This window comes from Gopherus flavomarginatus, chromosome 3 (genome assembly GCF_025201925.1).
Source record: "Gopherus flavomarginatus isolate rGopFla2 chromosome 3, rGopFla2.mat.asm, whole genome shotgun sequence".
NCBI classification, from domain to species: domain Eukaryota; kingdom Metazoa; phylum Chordata; order Testudines; family Testudinidae; genus Gopherus; species Gopherus flavomarginatus.
Window position 1 is genome coordinate 126,578,078 of NC_066619.1, and position 26,637 is coordinate 126,604,714.

The 26,637-nt window shown below is 44.2% G+C and overlaps 1 protein-coding gene across 4 annotated transcripts in view; it reads right to left on the minus strand.

Annotated features, from left to right (window-relative positions):
• Positions 1-26,637, minus strand: part of MELK (maternal embryonic leucine zipper kinase) — a 50,793-nt gene that overhangs the window by 14,540 nt on the left and 9,616 nt on the right. For all 4 annotated transcript variants that reach the window (XM_050943099.1, XM_050943100.1, XM_050943097.1 and 1 more), the window contains 10 exons: positions 25,945-26,088; positions 24,990-25,058; positions 23,747-23,839; positions 21,494-21,592; positions 16,328-16,396; positions 15,721-15,819; positions 14,474-14,560; positions 11,926-12,057; positions 1,228-1,371; positions 127-355 (listed from right to left, as the gene is read on the minus strand). In XM_050943099.1, the coding sequence (XP_050799056.1) occupies positions 127-355; positions 1,228-1,371; positions 11,926-12,057; positions 14,474-14,560; positions 15,721-15,819; positions 16,328-16,396; positions 21,494-21,592; positions 23,747-23,839; positions 24,990-25,058; positions 25,945-26,088 (1,165 nt within the window). The remainder of the gene's footprint in view (positions 1-126; positions 356-1,227; positions 1,372-11,925; positions 12,058-14,473; positions 14,561-15,720; positions 15,820-16,327; positions 16,397-21,493; positions 21,593-23,746; positions 23,840-24,989; positions 25,059-25,944; positions 26,089-26,637) is intronic.

Here is a 26,637-nt window from a genome sequence, read left to right on the forward strand (position 1 = left end):
AAGATGGAATAAGCGATCTAGGAACTCTTGTAGGTATACGTTTTAGCTAGAGTAGAACGTTTTCAGCTATACAAACCCTGAGCATCACGCATACATAGCCTGTGGAAGTCTAGAGTAAGACAACACCTGTGGAGGGAAGTGCTTGATTTGGTGTGGTTTGCATCCTCTTCTCCTTCTGGCTCTTACTAAGAGGAGTCTTCGGTGCAGGAAGCACAAACGGCTCTTCATTCTTGATAGTAAATGCCAAGTCAGAATTCTCTTTGTTTTCATTTTTCTTTGATGCTGCTCTTCTTGCCACTGGAGATGGAGGTGGTGTAAATTCTACACTATCCAATGGTGTCTGATGCTTTGAATGCTACAAGAAATTTGATTAAGTAAGGGAGAGTGATGGTGAATTAACTCTGGACAAAAAAAGTTAAATATTGCCAGTATACTGGCCATACACAGGATATATTACAAGGGTCAGGTCAACATAGCTTCACATGCAGCCCAGTGCTCCAGACTTCTTCCTCTGGGCCCACACATCTAAAGTCACTACTTATTCTCTCCCTGAACAAAAATTAAGCTCTTTCTACCCTGTGCGCTAATCCTCCTTAGTTCTTTCAGCTTCTTGCCCTAGTCTCCCAACCCCAGATCACTTCTCTTCAGCTCATCCACAAAGTAGTTAAGTTTTTAGTGTAAACATGCCCATAAGTCTATTTATGTTAAGTCTACTTACAACCACTGCAGTGGTTGATGTCCACACTATCCTTCTCCTGTCAGTGGTGTGCGTCCTCATTAGAGGCGCTTCCACTAACCTAAGCGTGTGGGGCGGGGAGGAGGGGCCGAGACCATGGCTGCTCCCCCCGTCCAGTCTTTGGGCACATCCTCACTGCCAATGTCAGCCTCACCATCCCCTTTGCAGCCTTCCCCACTTCTGTTTCTTCTTCTGCACTGCTCCTACACACAAGGTGAGCATCAAGTCCCCTGCATCTCCTCATCCAACTAAATGAGGACCCACAAGCTAGAAAAAAGGTTTACAGTTTATGGTAACAGCCATCTGACAACCAAAAGGCTCTTGGTTCTGTCTTAATTTGTAAGATCTTCTGACCAGGGACTATCTTATGCAGCACTAAGCATAGATACTTAAACATAAATGCAGTGTGCATTAAAAAAAAAAGTCAAAGAGGCAGATTTTCTTGAATTAAGAGCAACTGTTTTAGGAAATCATTGTAATTCTTCAAGCACCTGCTTTGTTTTGGGTGTATATAGAGCGAAGCCTGCAAATGGAGATTCCTCATAAAGCGCGTCATCTGAAAATTCCATAGATCCAAATGCACAGGGAATTTCCCTACAGTCTTCCACATCTTCGTAAGTCAGATTCTTTTTAGACTGTTTAAAAAGAAAAAGGAGATTCCAATGAGACATTAAGTGAAAACTTTCATCAGAAAAGATCTTCATTACTTTGAGTTAGTTTTAATAGTTATAGCATTGCTCTTTAGAGTTTCTAGTTATGGGCAGTATCTCACGGGAAGTTCTCATTCAGGACACTTGTCATCTAAAAATCATGTTTGGAGGGCTAAGTCTGCAGTGAAAATTTTAATAAACAATATCAGTAGATTGACATTATACTGAAAGCATTATTAAACACAAGGAGCCTATGCATCAAGTGCAGAAAAATGCAATACCTGTCATTGATTTCTACATGCAAGCTCCTTAGTTTGCTGCCACACTAGCTAACACTACAAAAGTGGTCCCATGAGGAGATGCAAAATATATACAAACCAAAAAGGAAAAAGAATATGGGAAACTGCTGGTTAAAGCCATATCACATATGATACCTTGGAACAAAGAGTTATGGGAAGTCAACCATTTAAAGCAAAGTGCATCAGCAAAGGAAAAAAAAAGAAAAAAAAAAAAAAAAAGACAATTACTCACCTTTGCAACTGTTGTTCTTCAAGATGTGTTGCTCATATCCATTCCAAAACCCACCCTCCTTCCCCACTATCTGAGTAGCTAGCAAGAAGGAACTGAGAGGTGGCTGGGTCGGCTGGAGTATATATCCGGTGCCATAGCGGCGCCACTCCAGGGGGCGCCCAGCCGACCCGCCGAGTGTTGCTAGGGTAAAAAAGTTTTCCAACGAATGTGCACGCGGCGTGCGCACACTTAACTGGAATGGATATGAGCAACACATCTCGAAGAACAACAATTACAAAGGTGAGTAACCATCTTTTCTTCTTCGAGTGATTGCTGATATCCATTCCAGTTAGATGATTCCCAAGCCTTACCTAGGCGGTGGGGTCGGAGTGAGATGTGGCAGAGTGCAGAACCGCTGAGCGAAAGGCTGCATCATCTCTAGATTGTTGGACCAGAGCATAATGTGAAGCAAAGGTGTGGACTGAGGACCAGGTAGCTGCGCGACTTATTTCCTGATTTGGTACATGGGCCAGGAAGGCGGCTGATGAAGCCTGAGCTCTGGTAGAATGTGTGGTGAGATGGCCTGAGGGAACATGAGCCAAGTCATAGCACATGCAGATGCATGCCGTCACCCAAGAGGAGATCCTCTGGAAGGAGACAGGTAGGCCCTTCATCTGGTCAGCCACTGCAACGAAGAGTTGGGGGGGGGGGGATTTACGGAAGGGCTTCGTCCGATCGATATAAAAAGCGAGCGCCCTATGGACATCTAAGGAGTGCAACTGCTGTTCCCGTCGCGATGAATGAGGCTTCGGGAAGAATACTGGAAGGAAGATGTCCTGATTGGTATGGAAGGCTGATACCACTTTAGGGAGGAACGATGGATGTGGTTGCAACTGTACCTTATCCTTGTGAAAGACAGTATACGGTGGCTCCACTGTAAGAGCCCTAAGCTTGGAGACTCGTCTGGCCGATGTAATGGCTACTAGGAAAACTGTCTTCCAAGACAGGTATAGCAGCGAGCAAGTTGCCAAAGGCTCGAATGGTGGGAGCATAAGTCTACTTAGGACTAGGTTGAGGTCCCAGGTAAGGGCAGGGTGGCGTACCTGGGGGTAGAGGTGCTCCAGGCCCTTGAGAAATCTAGTAACTATAGGGTGAGAAAACACAGAGTGGCCACTCTTTCCTGGGTGGAATGTGGAGATGGCCGCCAAGTGCACCCTCAAAGAAGATACCGCCAGGTCTTGCTGCTTAAGCGACCAGAGGTAGTCCAAGATGGTGGGGATCGAGACCTCAGAGGGAGTAGCATTCGGCGTTTCACACCAGCAGGAGAAACGTTTCCACTTGGCCAGATACGTTGACCGAGTGGAAGGCTTTCTGCTACTCAGGAGTACATGTTGTACAGAAGCGGAGCAGCGTAACTCCGACTTGTTTAGTCATGCAGTAGCCACGCCGTGAGGTGAATGGCCTGCAGGGCCAGGTGGCGGAGACTGCCATGGTCCTGCGTTATGAGGTCTGGGTGGAGTGGCAGGGTAATTGGGCTGGCTATGGACAGGTTGAGCAGTGTGGTGTACCAGTGTTGTCTGGGCCATGCTGGCACGATCATGATCAGGTGCGCTCTGTCCCCGCGGAGTTTTATCAGGACCTTGTGGACCAGCGGGAACGGTGGGAAGGCATAGAGCAGTCGGTGCTTCTACAACATTAGGAATGCACCTGAGATCGATCCTGGTGAAAGACCTTGGAAGGAGCAGAACGTTTGGCATTTCCTGTTTGCGCACGAGGCGAATAGGTCTATGTGGTGAAAACCCCACTTCTGGAAGACTGAATGAACAACATCTGGCCTTATCGACCATTTGTGACACAAGAAGGATCTGCTCAGTTGATCTGCCAGAGTGTTCCGAACCCCTGGGAGAAAGGACGCTACCAGGTCTACTGAGTGGGCTATGCCGAAGTCCCAGAGTTGGATGGCCTCCTGACGGGGGAGGGGAGGGGGGGGAAATCAAGTCCCTCCCTGTTTGTTTATATAATACATGGCCGTTGTGTTGTCTGTAAACATTGAGACGCAATGGGCGTGTAGATGCTGCTGGAATGTCTGGCATGCCAGGTGGACCGCTCTCAGCTCTCGGACATTTATGTGAAGCGCCAGTTCCTGCGATGACCAGAGGCCCTGAGTACGAAGGTGTCAGAGATGAGCCCCCCATCCAAGAGATGACACGTCTGTCGTCAGGGACAGTGAGGGTTGGGGCAGATGGAACGGTAGTCCTGCACATACCAGGGAGGGGGTTAGCCACCAGTCTAGGGAGCGTAGGGTGCTTGGGGGAATGGTGATTATTGTGTCTATTGGGTCCCTGCCCGGACGGTATACCAAATTGAGCCACGTTTGGAGAGGGCGAAGGCGGAGCCGGGCATATTTGGTCACATATGTGCAGGCAGCCATGTGACCTAGGAGACCGAGACAGGTGAGAGCCGAGGTCATTGGGAAGTTCTGTAGACCTCAGATGATTGTTGCCATTGCCTGAAACCGTGGCTGAGGTGAGTAGGCCTTGGCTAGATTGGAGTCCAGGGTCGCTCCTATGAAGTCTAGCCTTTGTGTGGGGACCAGTGTGGATTTCTCCATATTGATCATCAGGCCTAAGCGTGTAAATAGGTTCGTGACAATGCCTACATGTTGTGTGACTTGTGTCTCGGAGGTCTCGCTGATGAGCCAGTCGTCCAGATAGGGGAATGCGTGTATCTGACGTCGGCGGAGGTGTGCGGCGACTATGGCCATACACTTTGTAAACACCCTTGGGGCCGTGGAGAGGCCAAAGGGAAGGACCGTAAACTGAAAATGCTGACGGTTGGCTACAAAGCGAAGATACCTCCTGTGCGGAGGAAAAACAGCGATGTGAAAGTACACGTCCTTCATATCGAGGGCAGCATACCAGTCTCCAGAATCCAAGGACGGTATAATGGTCCCCAGGGAGACCATGCGGAACTTCAACTTTATCATGAACTTGTTGAGGCCTCGCAGGTCTAGGATGGGCCTGAGGCCTCCTTTCAACTTGGGGATCAGAAAGTAACGGGAGTAAAACCTTTTGCCCTTTTTGTCGTTTGGTACCTCCTCTATTGCTCCTATGGCAAGAGCGTCTGCACCTCTTGTAGGAGGAATTGCTTGTGAGAGAGGTCCCTGAAGAGGTACTGGGTTGGAGGGTGGGAAGGCGGGGTTGAAACAAACTGGAGGTGGTATCCTTGTTTCACTGTGCGTAGGACCCAGAGGTCTGAGGTCAATTGGGACCACGCTGGGAGGAAGTAGGAGAGGCAGTTGGAGAAGGGAGGAAAGGGATCCTGGCCTGAAACTGGTATGCTGTCCTCAGGCGTACCTTCAAAAGGTGGACTTTGGTCCCACTGGTGGTTTCGAGGGACCGTGGTTTTGGCCCCCTTGGGGTCCTGACTGGCGTCTACGCCCACCCCGCCCGCACCATCTGCCAAAGTCTTGCCTGTGTCTAGGCACAAAGTACGGGCGGTGAGTCTGGGGACAGAAAGGTCTGCGCTGGGTCACAGGTGTATGCATGCCCAGAGAGCGCATGATGACTATTGTCTTTCAAGCTTTGTAGCCTGGGGTCAGTCTTCTCTGAGAACAGACCCTTACCATCAAAGGGTAAGTCCTGGATGGTATATTTTAGCTCTGGCAGGAGGTTGGAGACCTGTAGCCATGAGATGCGTCTCATGGTGATACCGGAGGCCAGAGTTCTGGCTGCCGAGTCGGCCGCATCTAGCGAAGCCTGGAGGGAGGTTCTGGCCACCTTTCTCCCTTCCTTCAAGAAAGCAGCGAATTCCTGGCAGGAGTAGTTCTGTGAATCTACCCACCTCTGCCCAGGTGTTGTAGTTATATTGGCTCAGTAGAGCCTGCTGATTTACCACCTGGAGCTGTAGGGTGCTTGACGAATACACCTTGCGGCCGAGTAGGTCTATTCGCCTAGCCTCCTTTGACTTTGGGGCTGGCGCCTGTTGGCCATGGTGCTCCCTCTCGTTGACTGATTGGACAACTAGTGAGCAGGGAGGATGATGGACATACAGATACTCGTACCCCCGAGAGGGTACCATGTATTTACGCTCAACCCCCTTTGCCGTAGGGGGGATGGAGGCTGGGGACTGCCATAAGGTGTCGGCATTGGCCTGGATGGTCCTGATGAAGAGCAAAGCCTCCTAGTGGGGGTATCCGCTGACAGGATGCTCACTACAGGGTCCTCAACCTCCGGGACCTCCTCCACCTGGAGGTTCATGTTGAGCGCTATCCTCCTGAGGAGGTCCTGATGGGCTCTTAGGTCTATTGGAGGCAGCCTCGAGGAGGAAGTTCCTGCCACCGCCTCATCTGGAAAGGAAGAAGAGGAAATGCTGGGGACGAGCAGGTCCTGTATGGCCTCTTGCTCTTGCACTGGTTCCTGCTGCAGCGGTACCGGGGAGACCGGTGGGTGGACTAGCGCTTCTTCTGTCCCAGGTGGAGGAGGACGGCTAACTGTGGCCTCTGGTGCTCGGTGTTCTGATGAAGCAGAGTGGGCCAGAACTAACAGAGCACCTTGGGCCTGATGGTACACCCAAGGTGTCCAAAAGGACCACTGGTGAGCGCCTGGATCCTGAGACTGGGCTTCTTGGAAAACTCCGGTGGGCACATCTGAATCGCAGTCTTGGGCATAGTAGTTGTCCGCGTGGGACAACACTGAAGTGTGTCTGGATGGCCATGGAGGAGCGGAGAAGCCTTGGGCAGATGTTCCAGCAGACCTCACTCCACTAGGTATTGGAGACCGGTACCGGGAAGCATATCGGTACTGGGAGCGAGATCGGGACCTGCGACCAGATCAGTGCAGGGAGGTCGACCGAGATCTCGAAGCTCGGCATCGTGAATGGCTTCAGGAGGCACGGTGCCTGGAGCGGTGCCGTGAGTAGTGAGCCGGTGAACGGGATACCGACCGGTGTCGCAAGTCTGACCGGTACCGTGGAGCGGAACGGTGCCGGGACTGTGAGTGGCTTCGGGAGCGGGAGCGCCGTCTGGACCTGCAGCGTCTGCGGGACTGCAACTGTGAGCGGTGCCAGTTCGCTGTGCCGACAGAAGGTGGTCTAATCAAGGTCTGTTTGCCTATGGATTTTATTACTCGCACCGGCAGTGCCGGGGGTAGAGGCAGTGCCAAGTCTGTCAAGGCGATCAGGTCCCTCGCCGCTGAGAACGTCTCCAGCGTGGATGGTATTGTGAGCATTACCGTGGCACGCGCCAGGGAGCTAACAGGCGCTGGACTCGACAGCCCTTGTGGGACTGGAATTGACGGTGCCAACTTAGTCAGTGCCACGCGATCCAACTTAGGCGCACTCTCTGGCTGCGGTGCAGGCGCCGCCGAAGCAACAGGAGTCCTGGCCTCTCTCAACCTCAGGGAGAGGGAGCGGTGTGGAGCCGACTTCGGTGCCGGCAACATCCGGTGCCGAGAGGCTTTGCCCGTACCGGTGCAGTCCGGTGCCGAGGAGGTGCTTCTGCTCCCTGACTGACCCGCACTCAGTGCCGAAGGTGGAGGGGTGAGAGCCGCCTCCATGAGGAGCTGTTTAAGTCTGATGTCCTGCTTCTTTTTTGTTTGTGGCTTGAAAGCTTTGCAAATGGGGCACTTAGCTGTCAAGTGTGATTCCCCGAGGCACTTCAAACAGGAGTCGTGCGGATCTCCTGTCGGCATCAGCTTGTGGCAGGCCGAGCACGGTTTGAAACCCGGTGAGCTGGGCATGGGCCCTGGCACCGGGTGCAGGGAAGGGGCTAATCCCCGAACCCCTCTTAACTATTACTAAACTAACTATGCTATAAAGTAGTAATGTAAGTATGACTATATATAACAAGAAACTATGAGTAGCTAGGGAAGTGGAGGTCAGCTAAGCTGTGCTCCACTGTTCCAACGACCGACATGGGCAGTAAGAAGGAACTGAGAGGTGGCTGGGTCGGCTGGGGTATATATCCAGTGCCATAGCGGCGCCACTCCAGGGGGCGCCCAGCCAACCTGCTGAGAGTTGCTAGGGTAAAAGTTTTCCGACGAACATGCACGCGGCATGCGCACACCTAACTGGAATGGATATGAGCAATCACTCGAAGAACCACCTTCACTTTATGATGGAAATGAGACAGTTTCAACTGATGTCAAATCATACAGGATTTTCTGCCAATTGTATGTGCTCCTTCAAACTGCCAGAGGTCACAAAGAGTTTGCTTCCATGTTTCTGTACGCTGCAGCCTTAGTTGTTGCCATTACTACACCAATGTCATGGCCTGCATCTTTTAAAGAGTGCCTGCATTTGTTTTCTCCAGGGGACTTTCCTGCTAGGCTACCTTCAGTTTACCTAGTGGCATATGCTATGCTACTCAAGGTAGGTCTACGCTGATAGTGCTGACTATGCCAATGGGAGAGAGCCCTCCTGTAGGCATAATTACTCCACCTTTCTGAGTGTGGCAGCGTGTCTCCTGGTGACATATTGCTGTCTACACCAGTGCTTAGATTGGTATAACATGTTCTTATATTGCTGGGGGCGGGGGGGGGGGGGGGGGAAAAGGCGTGCTTTTCCACACCTGAGCAACTTAAGTTATATTGAAGTGAGCACTGGTGCACATGTGCCTTAGTTTTACAGCATGTCAGATGCTTACACTGCTTTTTGTAGTAAAGGGGCAGAAATAGTCCTCATGGTCTGAGATCAAATATTTAGGATCCATGATCAATTCTCCCTTCATTTGTTAGAGAGAAGTCAAATTCCAGTTTTACAAAGTGTGAACAACTTTAGTGTCATGTGGTAGTGTCAGGTTTAGTATCTAAACCTAAAAATAAAGTCAGTCAACCCAGAACTGCATTTTCTCCAACCCCCTACTGAATCTGTTTAGCTCCAAGCTTTAGGGACCCTCCCCCGCATGGAAATACTGGTAAAAGTCTTGCAACAATCTACATATTTAAATTTCTAATCCAGAGTGACTGGACAGGAGATGGTTTTCAATATATCCCTTTGTGGATTGCAGAAACTCATTGGAAGGCCTTGTTCTGTTATGTACCACTCAATGAAATGGCAAGTCATCTATCAGTCCTCAGCTGGAAAGGATGCCATTATAAAAAGGAATCATGTTTTGTCTGGAGACAAATGGCTTTTGGCCAGTGGTCAAGGATATTGCCAAGATCAGATTTTTCATTACTGTTGAAAGCCAAAGTGTAGCTTTCTGGTATATGACCAGATGTGCCACAGATGATTACTATAAAGGCCTTATCAGACACTTGTTAACAGCAGCCAAGAATTTAGTAGCCAGATTCTGTAATTGAAATTATGTTCCATTACTCCAGGAATAGCTGAACAGGACCTGATGGACAAGGAGAAATTCACTCCATTACAGAAATACTTCTATATGTCACTAAAAAAACACCACAAGTATTTCCAGTTGGCAAATTTAAAAGCATTACTAGAAAAGAGGACTGTCATTCCAGGTATGATTTAGTTAAGTTTTCCAAAAGAATGACATGTTTACTTCAAGCTGCATGTCATAACAGTTGATTATGTTCAAGCCACTGACACCAGACCAAAAAAAACTCTAAATTAGGAAGTCCTGCCAGCTTATTTTCACAGACAGTAGGTCAGCTCCAGTCGGAGGCCTATCCTGAAATGGCTGATCAACAGATCTTCAGCTGGTATGTTGTAGAGCACTTATGGTGCAGAGGAACTGAGAAGTTAAGTGCATCGTACTGGAACTAACGGGCTGTTTTACAGAAGAGATATGTGAGGTATCTGGCTCATCTCTGATGGCTTGCTCTTATTGTTAATGGTGGTGTTTGGCCAAGTGTACTTCTAAATATCCCAAACAATGAGGCTTCCATAATTTATCCTGGCAAAAAGTCTCCAGGGTAATAGATGTAGTCAGGAAAGTTGCCTTCTGGAGTTCACCCACTCCCTTGCCTCATCCTAATGAATCTTACACTTGGAATTTATACCTTTCAGTGACAAACTATTATGCCCACTTATAGCCATGCAAAACACACTATATATATTTAACTCCATTATTCTTCATGACACCTGCTCTCAAGCCTGTTTGTAGCTGTCAATGCAGTTTTAATAAGGGATGCCCTGAACACAATATTTGAGGAACAGCTGCACCTCAATTGTATAGAAAGACTGCCTCTTGCTTTTTGTTCTTGACATGATGCCTTTTCATGTGCATCTCAACAATCTGGAGATGTGTTTTCCTAATATAAAATTGACTATTAGAATAGATGCATGTTTTACCCTGGAGTTTATATGTCTATTATAACCACCATTCCTGTCTCAAGCTGGGAATTTAGTGGTTTTTAATCTACAGTAAGTCAAAAAGCGACTGACCTGGTCACGGGTATGGTAGGTATATGCACATAGGGTTAACAATTTAGAGTTGGACACTACAGAACAGGCCCAGAAACTTTAAACAGAGCATAAGACTGGGATGGTCTTTTAGAGGAGTTTTTAAAATATATGAAATAAGTAACCGTAGGACTGACTGCTCAGGAAGAGTTCATGTGAATTGAATTTCAGAAGTGCAGGTTTAACCTTTAAGGAGTCAAGCACACAACTCTTTGGAATCTGCAGTTTCAAATGGCAGTAACAAGTTATCAGGAAGAAGTTAAATACACTTTGTTCGGTGGACACAGAAGTTAGACACAAGATCGACCAATAGGTCACAGGAGTTGTAAGTTTCATGATTTCAGCTATTTAAAACTGAAATTTCACAGGTGTTGTAATTGTAGGAGTCCTGACCCCTGCCCCCCAAGCTCCTTTTTTGGGAGAGAAATCGCAAGGTTATTGTAGGGAGGGTTGCAGCACTGCTATCCTCACTTCTGTAAAGCTGCTGGCAGCGATGCTGCCTTCAGAGCTGGAGCATAGTGCCTGTCGGCCAGGAACCCTTCTCCGAAGAGCCACCGCCAGCAGCAGCACAGAAGTAAGGATGGCGTGGTATGCTTTTGCCACCCTTACTTCTGCGCCGCTGTTTGCAGAGCTGGGCCATCAGTTAGCAGTTGCCACTCTCCAGCTGCCGAGCTCTAAAAGGCAGCAGTGCAGAAGAAAAGATGTCATGGTATGGTATTGCCACCCTTTGCTTCTGTGCTGCTTCTGGCAGGGTGCCACCTCCTGGGCTGGGTGGCCAGAGAGCAGTGGCTGTTGGCCAGGTGCCTAGCTCTGAAGGGTCAAGACCCTCAATTTGAGAAAGGCTGGTTTCCCCTGTGAAATCCATATAGTATAGGGTAAAAGCATGCAAGAGACCAGATTTCATGGCCAGTGATCCATTTTTCATGGTCATGAATTTGGTATGGCCCTAAATTATCAAAATACAAGCTGTCAGACTCCAAGTTAAATTGAATATAGCCTTCTATCATCCTTTATACAAGGTCCTGGACAGCTACCTGAAGATGAAGTATGTCAGATCAATAGAGAATCAAACTAAGTTAAAATAGTCATTCAAACTCCATGCCAACTTTAGACATTTAAATCTAAGGGCCATTTGTAACGGTTTATTTCAAGGACTGCAATAGAAAGTAGTGAGGTGGTTTCTTGGGACATGAAGGGCTTCACTAATTAGCACTGCATACTTTGAATTGCTCTCAGATACAGAAAGGCACCAGTCCAATCTGTGGGTGGGTGCAACTGCCCAATTGCTCATGGCATTCCCCATAGGACTGTATTATACCAGTACCCAAACACTGAACTGGTGCCCTCTGTTTTTAGGTCAGGAAGAAGTTACAGATTTATAAATGTAACAATGTACCAAGAGAATCTTAGGCAGAAACTGCCTGAAACTGCTGTTCTTTATAAAGCTGGGAAATGTCTAAATAAGAGTTTTCAGTGACAGCCTTAGCTTATTTCAACTGACAAAAATGCAGTTGAAAGTACGTCCTCTTTATATTTTTCATGTTATAAGACCAGAGCAATTTAGATTTTATACAGTCTCTTTTTAATGGCATCTTATTTTTGAAGGCAGTGCAAAAGCAAACACTGCATTAACATGGTACAATACTGAGGCCTACAACTTACCTTCAGTTCTCTGGATGGTGCGATGCTAGTGTGTTCTACTGCTAGAGAGGGAAGCCATAGCCGGACAGGCTTACTGTGAGCCTTCTTGGATTGAAGCAAGAGGTATGTTGCTGATATTTGGTCATATTTCCACTAAAACCAAGAGGAATGTGTCAGAATGCTGCTATTTAAGAGAGTCATGTTAAACACGGCTTTAAGTTACACTTTTAGCACCCATTCTCTTGGGAGAAGGACAATCTACTTCTTACGGACTCTTCAGGTCTGTATGATCCCACTAATTCCATAGGCTGCAATGGAGTTGCACTGGTGTAGAGATCAGAATCAGGTTGTGCTTGTTATTACTCTGCCTCCTTCCTGCAAGCAAGTTGGAAATGTGGTCTAGAGATTATAGCAGAGGCTAGAGACAGAGCGAAACTCCTGCCCAGTTGAAATCAATGGCAAGACTCCCAGTGAATTCAATGGGGCCAAGGTTTCAGCCAGAACACCTTGGTTCTTTTCCAGTTGTCACTGAATCAGTGTAGGACCTCAGACAAATTGAGTTTTGTCAGTTTTCCCATCTGGAAGATAGGTATGTCCTTGCCAACCTCCCAGGATGGAGTGAGAGATTAGGTTTACCTTAGGTTCATTAAGTATAGATATGCAAGTATAGATATGCTAGTCTGCAGTTCTCATTCCCCTAGATGCGTGTCATACTAGCCGCACACTATGCACAGTTTCCAATCAGGAAGTTACTTTCTACTGTAACTACTGCCTGGAGAACTGGAATTCCCTCTAAGAGCTATTTCAGCATACCACTTGATGCAGTAACATTAAGCATCAATTTGGGTTCTCAAGTTTGCTAAGTAGCTAAATTAGTTATTTTCACTATTCAATAGCTTAGCATGTAGTATTTACTGTCTAGTCTAACACTTCATTAGAACTTACATCAAAACTAGGAGCATCAGAACAATTATACATATGTGGAACTCGGCTAGAAAACTTCCAACAAAAATGCACATTAGCCATGAACACAATCTACACATTAGCCATGAACACAATCTACATTGTCCTGTTCCTTGTGCTACTGAATGGAATAGCTACATTACTTTTTCCATTTTATTTGCAAACACCAAGACATTGCTTCTCTGCCTATTCAGCATCGCATTTGAGAATTCTCCTGTTTAGATAGTATTCTGAATTTGTTCTCCATGAAATTATTGAATTGTTTTTAAAACAATCATCCCAGCACATGGAGTCACAGCTGGTGAAGAACCACCATAAGTTTCCCTTGGTCTTCAAGGGATTCCGAATAGGACACTAGGATCCTGGTTAAAACTTTGATGTCAGTGATTGATTGATACATGAGGGGAAGAGGGGGAAAATAAATGAAATCCACAAAATGTAGTGTCAGAACTACAGCTGAGCTTGCAATTAAAATAGTAATACTTTTAAAAGAACAGTCTTGTGTAGCCCAGAGCTAGCTTTAGCACAGGGTTCTCAATATGGTGGGGGGGGGGGGGCGGGGAAAAGAGGTCACGAGCTGTCAGCCTCCACCCTAAACCCTGCTTTTCCTCCAGCATTTAGAATGGTGTTATATATTAAGTGTTTTAAAATTTATAAGCGGGGATGGGGTCACACTCAGAGGCTTCCGATGTGAAAGGGGTCACCAGTACAAAAGTTTGAGAACTACTGCTTTGGCATTTATTTTATTTAGCAGTAACTCAAGGAACCTACAGGCCTGTATCCTGTAAGACACTGGCTTTGGCAGTTAGCATAAGACTTGAGGCCTATGAATTTTGGCATCAATAAACGTCTCAGTGCTCACTCCCAAGTTTTGGGGAACTGGGAAGAGAGCATTTAAGGGGGGAGTTTGTACATAGCAGCAGGTAACTACAGGAGTATGAGCTAGACACCAGCATTTGGATATTTTAGGCTAGAAACATCTCCACACCACAAGAGTGCCATTGCAACAAGTTGACATAAGATAATAAATTGGAATCATTAATATACTACTATAGGAAAGGGCACCCCAATATTAGTATGGTGAGGAAATACAAATAAAGAAGATGGGAGAAACCCCTAGTGAATATGCATTAAGCATTATTGGCATGAGCATAACATAAAAGTTGTACCCTAGCCTGTGTGCGGAGGAGGGAGAGAAGAGAGAGACACTGGCCCTGGGGAAGTGCCAGGAGCATGGCCACTGGTGAGGAGGAAGACAATGTCTAACATTTCAGGTTGTTCTGCAACGGGATGTTCAGATGTACATTCTATATTATCTCTATCTTGCTGGGTTAGAGTGTTTGTGACTTTGCTAAATGTATTAACAAAATACAGAAGAGTTCCTAAAGAGTGTTTCAACCATGCACACCAGGGTTCCCAACTCAACAGCAATTTTAATAAATCGGCCTGATCTTGGGACAAGATAATCGGGAATTCTTAAGTAATCGATACTCAATCCATAGATCAGACTGCAATGGACAGCTTTAAGTTTCATGCTCGAACCAATGAGTATGGAGTCAGTTAGTATGTCAAGGTTTACAAGTTATTCAGGTTGCAGGTTACTTACCTCTGAAATTAACTGAGTCATACTTTGCCTGCTGCATTTATGGAACACTGAGAGTTCTATTATGCAGTCATCATCAAGATGCCCAAGCTGCAAGAACAAGTCAGTAATGTGAAAGCTTCAGACTTTGTGAAATCTTTTAGATCAGCATTTGAATGGGATGTTCCCATGAAGGCAGATGGCTCTTGGCTTGATAGCCCAACATCTGCAGACAGGACTATTGCGATCATCTGGCCTGACATCCTGTCTAACAGGACTTCTCCAAAGTAATTCTTAGAGCAGATCTTTTAGAAAAGCCTCCAATCCTCGATTTTAAAAATTGCCAATGATAGAAAATTCATCATGACCCTTGGTAAATAACTGACACTGCTAGAGAGATGTGATTTTGTTGGAGATGAAGCAGTGCCCTTCAATTCCTCCCCAAATTAAAAAGGAACAAACAAAACTATTAAGATGCGTGCAGCTGTACAATGTTGCAGCTATGAGTTAGAACTGATACTGCATGTACAGTAAAGAAGCTCTTTGCATAGAGAAACAATGACACCCAATGGCCAAATGTGGATACTGGCTGTACATACCTGAATATTTTCCCCCGTTTATCACCTAAGCCTAATCTTTGCTAGATTTTCATTTTTGTGCTGGCTTAACCTCTGTGGCTAGTACAGTGTTTGATGAAGGGGATATAGAGAATTTTCAATAAAGTCTTAAGGGAGGTTTTATCCCAAACAAGAGACTACAGGAAACAAACAAAATTGCATAACATTACACAAGTCACTCCATACCGTAGGTCTGAACTGTTCTGCAGCACTCAAGTGCCTGATTTAAAAAAAAAAAATCTTCCCCTTACTACATACAACTATCCATTTGTATCACAAGTGCTCGGAGTCTAACTTGCCAGTTAGATGTGAAAATACCCACCAGGTCCTTTTTTTTTTTTTTTGGGGGGGGGGGGGGTATTTATTTTTTAAATTAACTAGATTGCAAATTCTGCAGCTAGCATATGAGGTCTTTCCCCTTCATAGGGATTAAGAAATTTACATGAGTCATTTTGGATATGCATTCTGACAGGAAGAGAACCTTGAAGAATTCAATGTCAGCTACTTGCTGAACTAAGTAACTAGTTATCTTTAAGTCTGCCCCTCAGAAGTCTTTGCGTTGTCACCATATGCCATCCATTAAGGAATAAATTTAGGAAGAAGTTATGCTCCAGTTACTACGTGGTATAGTAATCTTCTAGTTAGTGTACTCACTGGGTATTTGCTTTGCCACTCAACAGCATAGGAGTAATCCTGCATGAGCCATGGATGATTCAAGAGATGTTTAACTGTAATTCGCTTCTTTGGATCCACCTAATGGGCGGTGAGAATCTAATCAGTCAATGTTCAAGGAGAAATCGACAAGATACTTTAGATTCTATTTCTTTCCTCAAAAAGGTAAGTCAGGGCACAAAGGCCAGTTAAGGAAACCTACATTAACAGTAGCTGAAAGGATGATTGACAGTCATCATGGTTAACAGTAGCCCAGCTAATTTGTGTTTTATAAATTTAGCTTGCTATAATAGCACAGTTGGGCAGTAAGTTTATGCAGCAAGGTTACAGTCTCCTGTATAGAAGTTAAATGCTGGAAGACAACTTTGAGGTTAGCAACGTGACAGCTGCACTATCGTACAGTAAATGCTTTGAGCGATGTTCTATGAAAACAACCCATTCTGCAGAGGGACCAGTTATATTTTATTGAAAAATTTCTGAACTAAAAGGCTGTATTTTAGGCTTTTTTGGGGGGTGTCAATATTTCAGTGCTATTTTGAGTAGCGAAACAGTACTGTAAAGTGTGGTCTGATAGAGCCAATTGCTTTACCTGCAACATCTGGTGTAGAAGCAGTATACTGCTTGCAGAAAGCCATTTTGGAACCTCATATTTTCCTCTCTGTATTTAAAAAAATAAAAAGTTGATTGAGTGAACTTTGGCCAACTAGTGCAAATAACTTCATTAAATTGCTTGGATGCCTTACTGGACAAATGTGACTAGATTTTAGGTTAAAATAGATTCATGCTAGGTTAGTCCTGCGGAGAGAAGGCTGAACTTGAACTGCTATTGCAGGAACACAATTAAATGAGATTGTAGATAAACAAATCAGATAAAAGAGTAACTCAACCATCAGCTTTGACACATTCGCCTCCCCAGCCTTTATCCATTCTGTTTTGTTGTGCCATTCAGTCTTAGAGTGCAAGCACTCAGAACAGGAACTGTGGTTCTATAGCACCTAGTACAATGAGGCACCAAGCACAGAATCAGAAATGTAGGCCTGGAAAAGTCCTTGAGATATCAAGTCTAGTCCCCTGCACTGAGTCTGGGCCAAGTAAACCTAGACCATCCCTCACAAGGGTTTGTCCAACTGTTTTTGAATCCTCATCATTGGAGGTTTTTAAGAACTTCCCTTGCAAGCCTGTTCCAGAGCCTAACTACCCTGAGAGCCAGAAAGTCCCTCCCCAATATCTAACTTAAATCTCCTTTGCTGCAGATTAAGCCCATTACTACTTATCCTACCATCAGTAGGCACAGAAAACAATAGATCACAATCATTATAACAGACCCTAATGCAAATCTTCATATATCAGGTCCGCACTCCCAAGTCTCAAGACTAAATATGCCCAGTTTAGCCTTTCCTCATAGAAGGTTTAGAAAACCTGACTTTTTTGCTGCTCTCCTCTGAACTATCCAATATGCCGAACATCTTTCCTAAAAGAATGGTGCCCTGAATTGGACACCATACCTCGGCTGAGGCCTCACTAGTGTCTAATAGGGCAGGAAAATTCTCTATGCCTTGCATTCAACATTCCTGTTAATACACCCCAGAAGGAAATTGGCCTTTTTTTTTGCCATTGCCTCTATATGGTTGACTCAATCAATTATTGATCCACTAGAACTCCTAGATTCTTAGCAGTCTCACCATCTAGCCAGTTATTCCCATTTTATAGTTGGGCATTTCATTTTTCCTTCTTAAGTGTTGTACTTGCACTTTTCACTAGGCTCTGGGTGCTACTGTAATTTGTACTTAAATAGTATGAAGGTTTAAATCAACTGCTAGACAAAGTATTAAAATTCAACTGGCTCCAATATATTCTGTGCTTTTGCAGTAGGAGTGGTTGTTACACCAAAAGGTAAGAAGCCTTGCGTTTAGCTGTTTTCCATTTATTTATATTTCTAATGCTGGACAGTAGCCATAGAGGTTGGCACTATCTAGAAAAAACTACAAAGGGTTTAACTCTACCCCCGACACACACACACACCACACAAAACAAAACCCTAGAGTATGTGGGGTTTTAACCCAATGATTCATTGTTCATGTAGCATGTCTGACTAGTAGTTCAACATTAATAATTGCTTCCAAATTTTAGAAAAAAGGTAAACAGTAGCTATGAAAGTCAAACTGAAATTGCTACAAAGACATCACACACACTAAAATGAAAGCAACAAGGAATCAGTAAAGAATCATTGTGAAATATGATTTAACTACCAAGCTGGAATGAAATGCACTAAGTATTGTGAGAGTTTCATTTCTGCAGACAACTATTTTAATTACAGTCAAGTCTGGGTAATATACCTAGATACATTTCTTTAACCCCAGTGATTTCACATTAGAAAAGTCTAAACTCTAGTTGATTTTGGTTTTAGTCAGGACTAATGAGTTTAGAAATATTACTGTTTGATAGCTGTTATAAAGCAATTCAACACTAGAAGTAATCTAAGGTGAAACCCATATACAAGTTTTATATATTCCAAGGAGTGCAGTTATATATTGAGGTTTGGCGGTGAACTACAGCTCTGGCATATGAACATAGATGAAGTAAAAAAGATGAACACTCAATTAGTAGTCATGCTAGAAATGACAGTTGTGCATTTGTTGGCTATCTTTACAAAAATACTTAATATAATCAGAAGGAAATTTGCCTCTTAATGAGGAGCTGTCAATTTTTTATTTGATTTTCAATCAAAGCAGGAAGCATTTAGTCAAGTGTTATTCCCAAGTGAGGAACTATAGAACATTCTAGGCAAAGAAACATACTGTATGCAAGTGATATGACACCCTAATTAGATTCAACCAGCAAACTGTACTATACTGTGACGCGGAACAATAGTTCTGAGCTGAGATTATAGTAAGTTTCAAAATCTATAATGTGTGAAATTAAATTCCACAACAATGCATAGAAGTCCTAATTTAAATCCATTCTCCAACTTGCAAATCAAAAAATTGAAACAGAATTCAGAGTGATAGAAACAAGCCTACGTTGGTAAATCTTTTAATTAGGAAGGTTGTATCTTGTTTCTTGCCCTCAAACATAAGTTTTTAAAGCATGTTCACCTGAATGCATTTAGACAAGTCTGGGTGGGTCAATGTTCCGTGAATTCAGATCAACTCTAGCTCCAGAGCATATGGCACAAAGATTCATCTCCAAGACTTGTGTTAAGCCCTTTGTATGGGTTACAGCCTAGCCATTTATAAGTTTTCTAAACTGATTCAAACTATTTAAAGCATTTACACACACACTCTGGGCCATACCAGAACATGTACCTTCAACAGAAAGTGGGAAAGTGAGTACTGGTTTTTAAATATATTGGAGAGAGTACATTAAATTGTTTGCCAGAGCCTCTAGGTGCAAGAACATTTATCTACTAAACCCCCCATACCAAGTATTGCCTGCATTAGCACTAACTAAAATTCCTGTTTAATAATATTAGGGCTCTGTGTCAGTCATGGATTCTGTGACTTTCTGTGCCAAAAAAAAGGGACCTTCTGGGATGTTTCCATCCAAATTCCTGCATCCAGGCAGGATGTTTAACTGATAAATTATGCAGGAGCATGTAGGGAGAGACCACATACTAGTAGCACTTCCTGACTTACCCTATTTGCTCCGCTTTACCTGGTACAGAAATTTAGTCTAGCTGGTTCATGGTTTCCTTCTCACCCCTCTCCATAATGAGGAGCAAAGTGCAATAGCAATAGGTTGGTACCACATCCTCATGCTACAGCTCAGAAGTAATTGCTATATTGGCTTTTGGAGGAGCAGGAGGAAAGGATCCTATAGTGATATCTGCTCGTCAAGGTGATTTATACACATTTGTACATGAGTGGTTCAAATACAGGATGAGGAGCAATAGTGCAGCCCACCAGTCAGGTGGTGCTAAGTATGCTTCTTCCTAAATGCTGCTTGCAATCAGTATGAGAGCCAGTCAGTCTGTGGTATCACAGGGGTCAAGGTGGGTGGAAGTGAACAAATATACAAGAGTAGAGAGGAGACAAGGGGAAGTTGTTTGCTGCATCATCTTTTGGGTCAGTGCAATGAAACAGTGCCTCAGGCAGCACTGAATCACAGAGAGCAGGTTGGGGTACTGTTCTCATTTGACAATCCCTTCACTCTTGCTAATTCATCCCACTACACAAGTTAGTTCTTAAAAAAAAAAAGGAGAGAATCTTGGAGGGACAAGATCCAAAACCAAAAACGCTACATGCATCTGACAAAGTGGGTATTCACCCACGAAAGCTCATGCTCCAAAACGTCTGTTAGTCTATAAGGTGCCACAGGATTCTTTGCTGCTAAATAACCGGTGTGACAGCAGCACTGCTGGGAAGGATCTGGGAGTTGTGGAGGATCACAGACTCAACATGGAGTTAGCAATGTCATTCTTTTGCAAAAAAAGCAAATGCAATTTTATGTTGCATTAATAAAGGCATAGCATGCAAGTCACGGGAGGTGATAGTACTGCTCTGCACAGAGCTGGTTAGGCCTTAGCTGGAATACTGTGTCCAGTTTTGAGCCTCAGTGTATAGAAATGAGGTAGAGAAACAGGAAAGAATCCAGAGGTGAGCAACAAAGATGATCAAAGATATGGAAAGCCAACCATATGAACAAAGGCCAAAGGAACTGGGCATATTTAGTTTGAAAAAAGGAGATTAAGGGGGAACATGATAGTGATCTTCACATACTTGAAAGGCTGCCATAAAAAAAGGTGGCGAAAGTTGTTCTTTCACCATAGAGGGCAGGACAAGAGGCAATGTGTTTAAACTACAGCATAGCAGGTTTAGATTAAACCTCTAGAAAAAAAATCTTCCTAACTGTAAGAACAGGAGGACAATGGAACAGAGGCCTAGAGAGGTTACAGAAGCTTCTTCACTGGAGGTTTTGCAAAGGAGGCTGGATAGTTTAGATCCAGCAAATCCTGCATCTTGGCACGAGGTTAGATTAGACGTCCCTTGCAGTCCCTTCTAACCCCATGATTCAAAGTTTCAGTGGTAACTCCTTGGAAAGCCATTTCATGCCATATCTGTAGTATTTGCACACAGCTTTCTTGCCCCTCCTGATCCTCCAAATCTCCTAGTTTCCTCTTTCTGAGGCAGTGCTTCTCCTAGATTCTAAAACAAAAAAAAGTAGTCACTGGTGATTCACTACTTCTGTAGTGTAGATTTGATTTCTACAATCACTTGATCTAAAGGTCCTCCCCAACCCAAAGTTGATTTCTGCCCTGTCATTACAAGCTAAACCTAGTTTTGTTTCTGTGGGTATTTTAAAGAATTTATATTAAATCCTATTGTATCTACATTTGCTTCACACTGATCCCTTATCACAAACCTGATATACGAACCATTCGCTCTACTCTACAAGGGTCCTCTTCCCTAGGAGGTATAATAAAGGATTAAAAAGACCTCAGTTTATTTCAGATTAAGCAAGAAACAGAAGTGCAGCAGCCTAGATTATTTCACTACGTGCATTTTAGAGCTACTTTCATACTGATGTACCCATTCTGGATTTGAGAAAATTTACTTGTGTATCAGTTTCTCTAAGTTCGTGCACCTTCTGTAAACAGCACAAAAGTAAAGACCAAGAAACTATTAAAGCCGTGACAACAGCAATACATTCAATCACTAGATACCAATAGTCGAAGATGTACGACACCTTACCTATTTGCTATGCAAAGTGTCTTCACTTATGCTTGATAGTTTGGATTTCCTAAACCACTACGTACCGTTATCTTCCTGTAGAGTGCCATGACATTCTCATCATCAAACGGGAGAAAGCCACACAGCAGAGCATACAAGAGAACCCCCATGCTCCATATATCTGCCTAAAAGAAACAAACCAACGCTATGAAGGGTCAAGTAAAAGTGAGCAGAGGTTAAAAGATCTGGCAGCTCAGTACTTTTCCAGGATGTGTACAACTGCTTAATGAGAAAGCATATTCTATCCATTCTCAATAGAGGGGCCACACATCACTGAAGTAATTTTATGTTCATATGTCAAAGGTTATTGGAGCTAAAAGGATGTTCTCCAAAGAAGTGCACACTCAGAAGTGGCAAGTTTACCTTTCCCTGACTCAACTTTGGAGTAATTGCTATTCAGAGTACTGCTAAAGCCACATCCTCTCCCCAAATCTTCAAGTGCAGCCAGATTTGTTCTATTTCTACAGGGAAGAGAAATTGCTACATAGAGTCTTGACATGGAAAGTTTTAGTGCTGCACATGAGACCTGGCAACAAAAACCACCCTGTTCCTACCAGCTAATATTAACTCTGATCATGACAAGCAGCTCAGGGGGCTGCTTATTTGTCAAGGCAGTTGCTGCAAGTCCAGCCACTTCCATTTTCTAAGTGAATTTAGTGCTATAGTAGCTGCCAATTGCCATATATTTGCACAAGTAGAGTGTAAATAGGGTTGGCAGAATACAGTTGATTTTGTATGTAATTTCAATGAATAGATTTTCCAATTTTTATATTACAATCGCAGAAAATTCAGAGGGGATAGGTTTGGGGTTAGGGCAGCATTGACACCAGAGCTGCATGGGACTCCCTGCACAGGTGAGGGTCCCAAGACACCCAGGAGCAAGGTGTGGGGGGAGGCTGCAGTCCTGGCACAGTGGAGCCCAGACACCTGCCAGGGTTGCAAGGCGAAGAATGAGCCAGTAGTCATGGAGAGACCACCCTGCTGCTGAATAGCTCTTGCCCAGGGATGGTCTCAGCACTCCTAGCTGGTGAGTGAGTGGGGTCATGACAGCGGAGTTGCAGAAGGACTGTGCTACATGACACTGGAACTCTGCAGATGCAACTAGCAGGGAAAGCTGCAGTCCTGGCAGTGCAGAGACCCCGAGCCAGAAGAACAAAGGAGGAGAAGCAAGAGGATAAGCCCCTGACCATGGAGGCCACTTTGCTGCTGAATGGCTCTGTCCCAGGCAGGAGAGTCATTCAGCAGTGACGCAGCCTCCCCAGCAATTCGTCTTCCTCGTAACTTTAGCCTGGGTGTGTGTGTGTGGTGGGGGGTTGGGGTGCACATGCCCACTATTGTTAGTGATGATTTTTTTTGGTCGATTTCAGTGTCAGCTGAAGTTAGGAGGCCAGTAAACCTCTATCAATTTAGATTAAATCCTGCCAAGTCTAGGTATAGCGCACCAGAGTAAGTGCTCCCCACTCTGACCCGAAAGGAAATGTTAAAACAGAAACTGGGAAGTGTGAAAGGATTTTGAACTGGTGGAGAGCAAAGTCCCGCAGGCAGGAATGACTAGTGACTATCAAAATGCAAGCCAAGACATTGGTGCAAAGAGACATGAGAGCAAGGAGGAGTGACACTGATGTAGAGGGGGACCAAAAGTGAAGAAACTTTGGGATAGATTGGCTAGGTACAAGGTGGGTGTTAGGAAAGGAGCTTACAGCAATCTAGCCTAGCTTTGATCTTCTGTTTCTGCAGCAGGGGTGGGTAAAAATGGGAAGCTTTAATGTGAGGGAAAGAGGCAAAGACAACAGTAGGCCTTAGAAATGGAATGAACTGTGGTATTCTCTTCAGAGGAGTAGCTGTGATGTGTTCTGTTTAAGTTGGCAGCACAAATTCCAAGAAAAGAAGTCTGAGACAATAGCAAAGGAGACTGAATAGAGGGAAGAGGAAAGCTTGGGAGTTAGTGTAGAGGCAATTCCCGGAGAGGATGAACTCATGAAGAGGCTCAGTGTTGGAGGGAGCTTAGGATGATGTTCTGCAGGACACAACCAAGGAGATGAAGGAGCAGTCTGAGGAGAACTAGTCAAGAAGAACAGTGAGAAGTGTGCTAAAGACGGTGTGTTGTGTGCTCCTTTAGCACGAATCCAGCACTGTCCAGGCTAAGCAAGATTCCTGCAGTGAAGACTTGCAGGGGCAATAAGTGTTTAAAGCTAAGTCTAGTTATGCTAGTGTTTAAGTATGTGAAGTTCAAAGCATATTTAAGACACTATATCAGGAAAGGACATTGCATAAAATACCTCTGAGCCAATGTAAGCTTTGCCCTGAATTAACTCTGGTGCTGCATAAGCTGGGCTCCCACAACATGTGTTCAGCTGATAATCCAGGCCACCCTATAGCAGAACAATTGAACAGACACAGACTTAAACTGGAAATTTAAATGTTTAGTTTTAACTATACTGTAGCACAAGACTATGGGCCACACTCTCCACTGTGGTGTGTCTTGTGTAATCATATATACCAGTGCTAGCAGAAATGCTCTAGTTAAGCCATCAACTAGGTGCAGTTTCCAGCTCTGGTAGTTCCTGCATTACCACGGGCAGGTCACTTATTCTCTCTCTCTCAGCTGCTCATCTTCCCATCCAGAAAGTGAAATTAATGTTTCCTTATGGGGCCAGTTACACCTACATGGGATTTGTCAGATAGCTCTCACACCTTCTTTACAAGACACACAGCAGTGGGAAACCAGTCCACATCTATAGTGTTGACACATTAAACCAAGCAGTGTGTTTCTTTGACAGTGATGTGTTCTGGACAGCAGGACTGAAATGACATTCCAATACCCAATCAGTTATCTGCCTTTGTCTGTATTTTTAATCAGTTCATAAATTAGAATATTTTACTGGTCAGCTAAAACCAGTGTTCTGGGCAACAGCAAACCCCCTGCTTTGGTTTTACATTGAATTCTACCCATGGGATTGCTTCCTGTTACCACCCACCTCAGTCTAACCAGCTCTATGTTTAGATTACTAAGTGCAGAAGTCTACGTTAACACCACAGCTTTAAATCGGAGAAGTTTTGAGATAAGGTTTGGAAGTCAGACCTCTGCATGCCACCTGTACACACAATTGTCTCCTGGTCCACAACCCCCTAGATAAATACCTTTGGAACACTCATAGCCATATCTAATTCTAGAAGGCATATTCAGTCAATTATTTTTATTATAACAGCACTTTGAGGTCCTGATATCTGTTGGGACCTTGGTGCACTAAGTGCAATACTAACAGTTGGACTCTGCCTTGAAGAACTTACAACAGAAAAAGGGTGGAAGAGAAAATAGACGAACCACCATAAGATCACAGTAATGCAAGCTGGAAGTAGAATCCCACCCACTGCCTGTCCATGCTCTTTACAATGAGTAGCTGGAATTCAAGTAATTGAAGTGTTGGCTGGTGACTTGAGTGCTATTAAACACCCTTTTAATATCTGAAGTATTTGGATGCACTACTGCATAGTTAGTGTAGTTTACTTTTGCACACTCACTTTCGGCTTTGCACAGAGACCAAAGTCTATCAGCTTCAAGTTATGCTCTTCATCAATCAGCAAGTTCTCCTGAAGAAAAGAAGAGTGGTGGTAATGAGGGCACTTTACAGGATAACTCAGCCACAGGAGGATTTAGTTGTTCCCTCATATCTTCTAGCTGAGAATCAGTGCTGTTCACCACATCTCCCCCATCTCTTTAATGGCTACAAGCAATGCTCAGCCTCTTCCCCAGATGATATCTTTTGAGACCAATATTTCATACATTGCCCAGTAAGCGGTCATGCACTGAAGTTCCTCCCCTAAGGATTTCCTCCTCTTCTTCCTCCTGTTCTAATCAGTCCATAAATACAAAACAAGTTCCTACGAGTGCAAGTTGAAGTGGGTTTCCTAATAAGTCTCAGGGTCAGGACAGCAGGATATCTCCCACCACACCCTCTTAATGTCACCAATTGGAGATCTGAAGCAGAACATGGCACTTGTTCTGCAGAGTTGAAAACAGTGATATGGAGGGGCAGCAAAGGTATGATTTGCTATTAGAAGTGGAATATGGAGCAAAAGGAAGAACAGACTGACTGGAGCTAGCTTGAAGTCTCAGAGTTGAGTACTAAGTGTGCCCTTGTTCATTATAAGTAAACTTTCTCCCTCCTGATGTTGATCTTCGGTGATCCCCTTCTGAAACAGTATTTACAGGCTCTAGAGGGAGCCAAATATAACTCTCAGCCAAAATAGGTGCATCATTGAGTAGAACTGGGCTAGGAAAAAAATATATACCTTGAAAGAGGAAGCTAAAGACATGGAAGAAGAATTAAAAAACAAAACTTTCAGTCCTTATACAGTATCTTACTTTGGAGGAGAAGTTTAGCAGCTTTTAAAAAAAAATATTCCATCCCATTTGAAAGGATACTGGATAATACTAAAAGCAGCAGTCAGATGTTTAGAAGCAAGTCAAACTTACTGGTTTGAGATCCCTGTGGGCATACCCCTGACTGTGCACATAAGCAATTGCTGAAACAATCTGACGGAAAAATATACGAGCTTCCTCTTCTGAAAGGCGATCCTTGGAGATTATATAATCAAACAGCTCTCCTCCAGGACAATACTGCAATGAGACAGAAAAAATGGTATCTGAAACAAAAATTGTGATCTACCAAGTAACCTTACACTTGTGAAGAAGCAGCCTTGGCCAGCCTTGTATAGTACACGGTCATTTTAGTTCTAATGCAGTAGTGCCCAGAGGTCCCCCAATCAGGAACAGGATATTATTGTGCTAGGTGCGATACAAAGAAGACCTGATCCCTGTCTGAAAGGGTAAACAGATTTTTGGTAATGACAACAGCAACATAACATGCAGTAGGAAGGTGGCAGAATTTGGGTATGCAATAAACTATGTGTACTTCTTAGTCATATTTTTTAAAAAAGTGAAAGAAAATATGAGTGAATATTGAACCACTTATTGTGAGCATTGCTGGAGCGATTTTTTAAGAGCAACTTGAATGAAGGAAGGATTAGTGATTGAACAAACCACAGTGGAGAGCATTTTATCTACCTGGGAGCAGTATGAAAATAGAAACTCTTGTGAGAAGCTGATGATAGAACACTGCATTTGGCATCAATGGCAGAAGAGAGGTGCAATAACACGAGGTCTGAT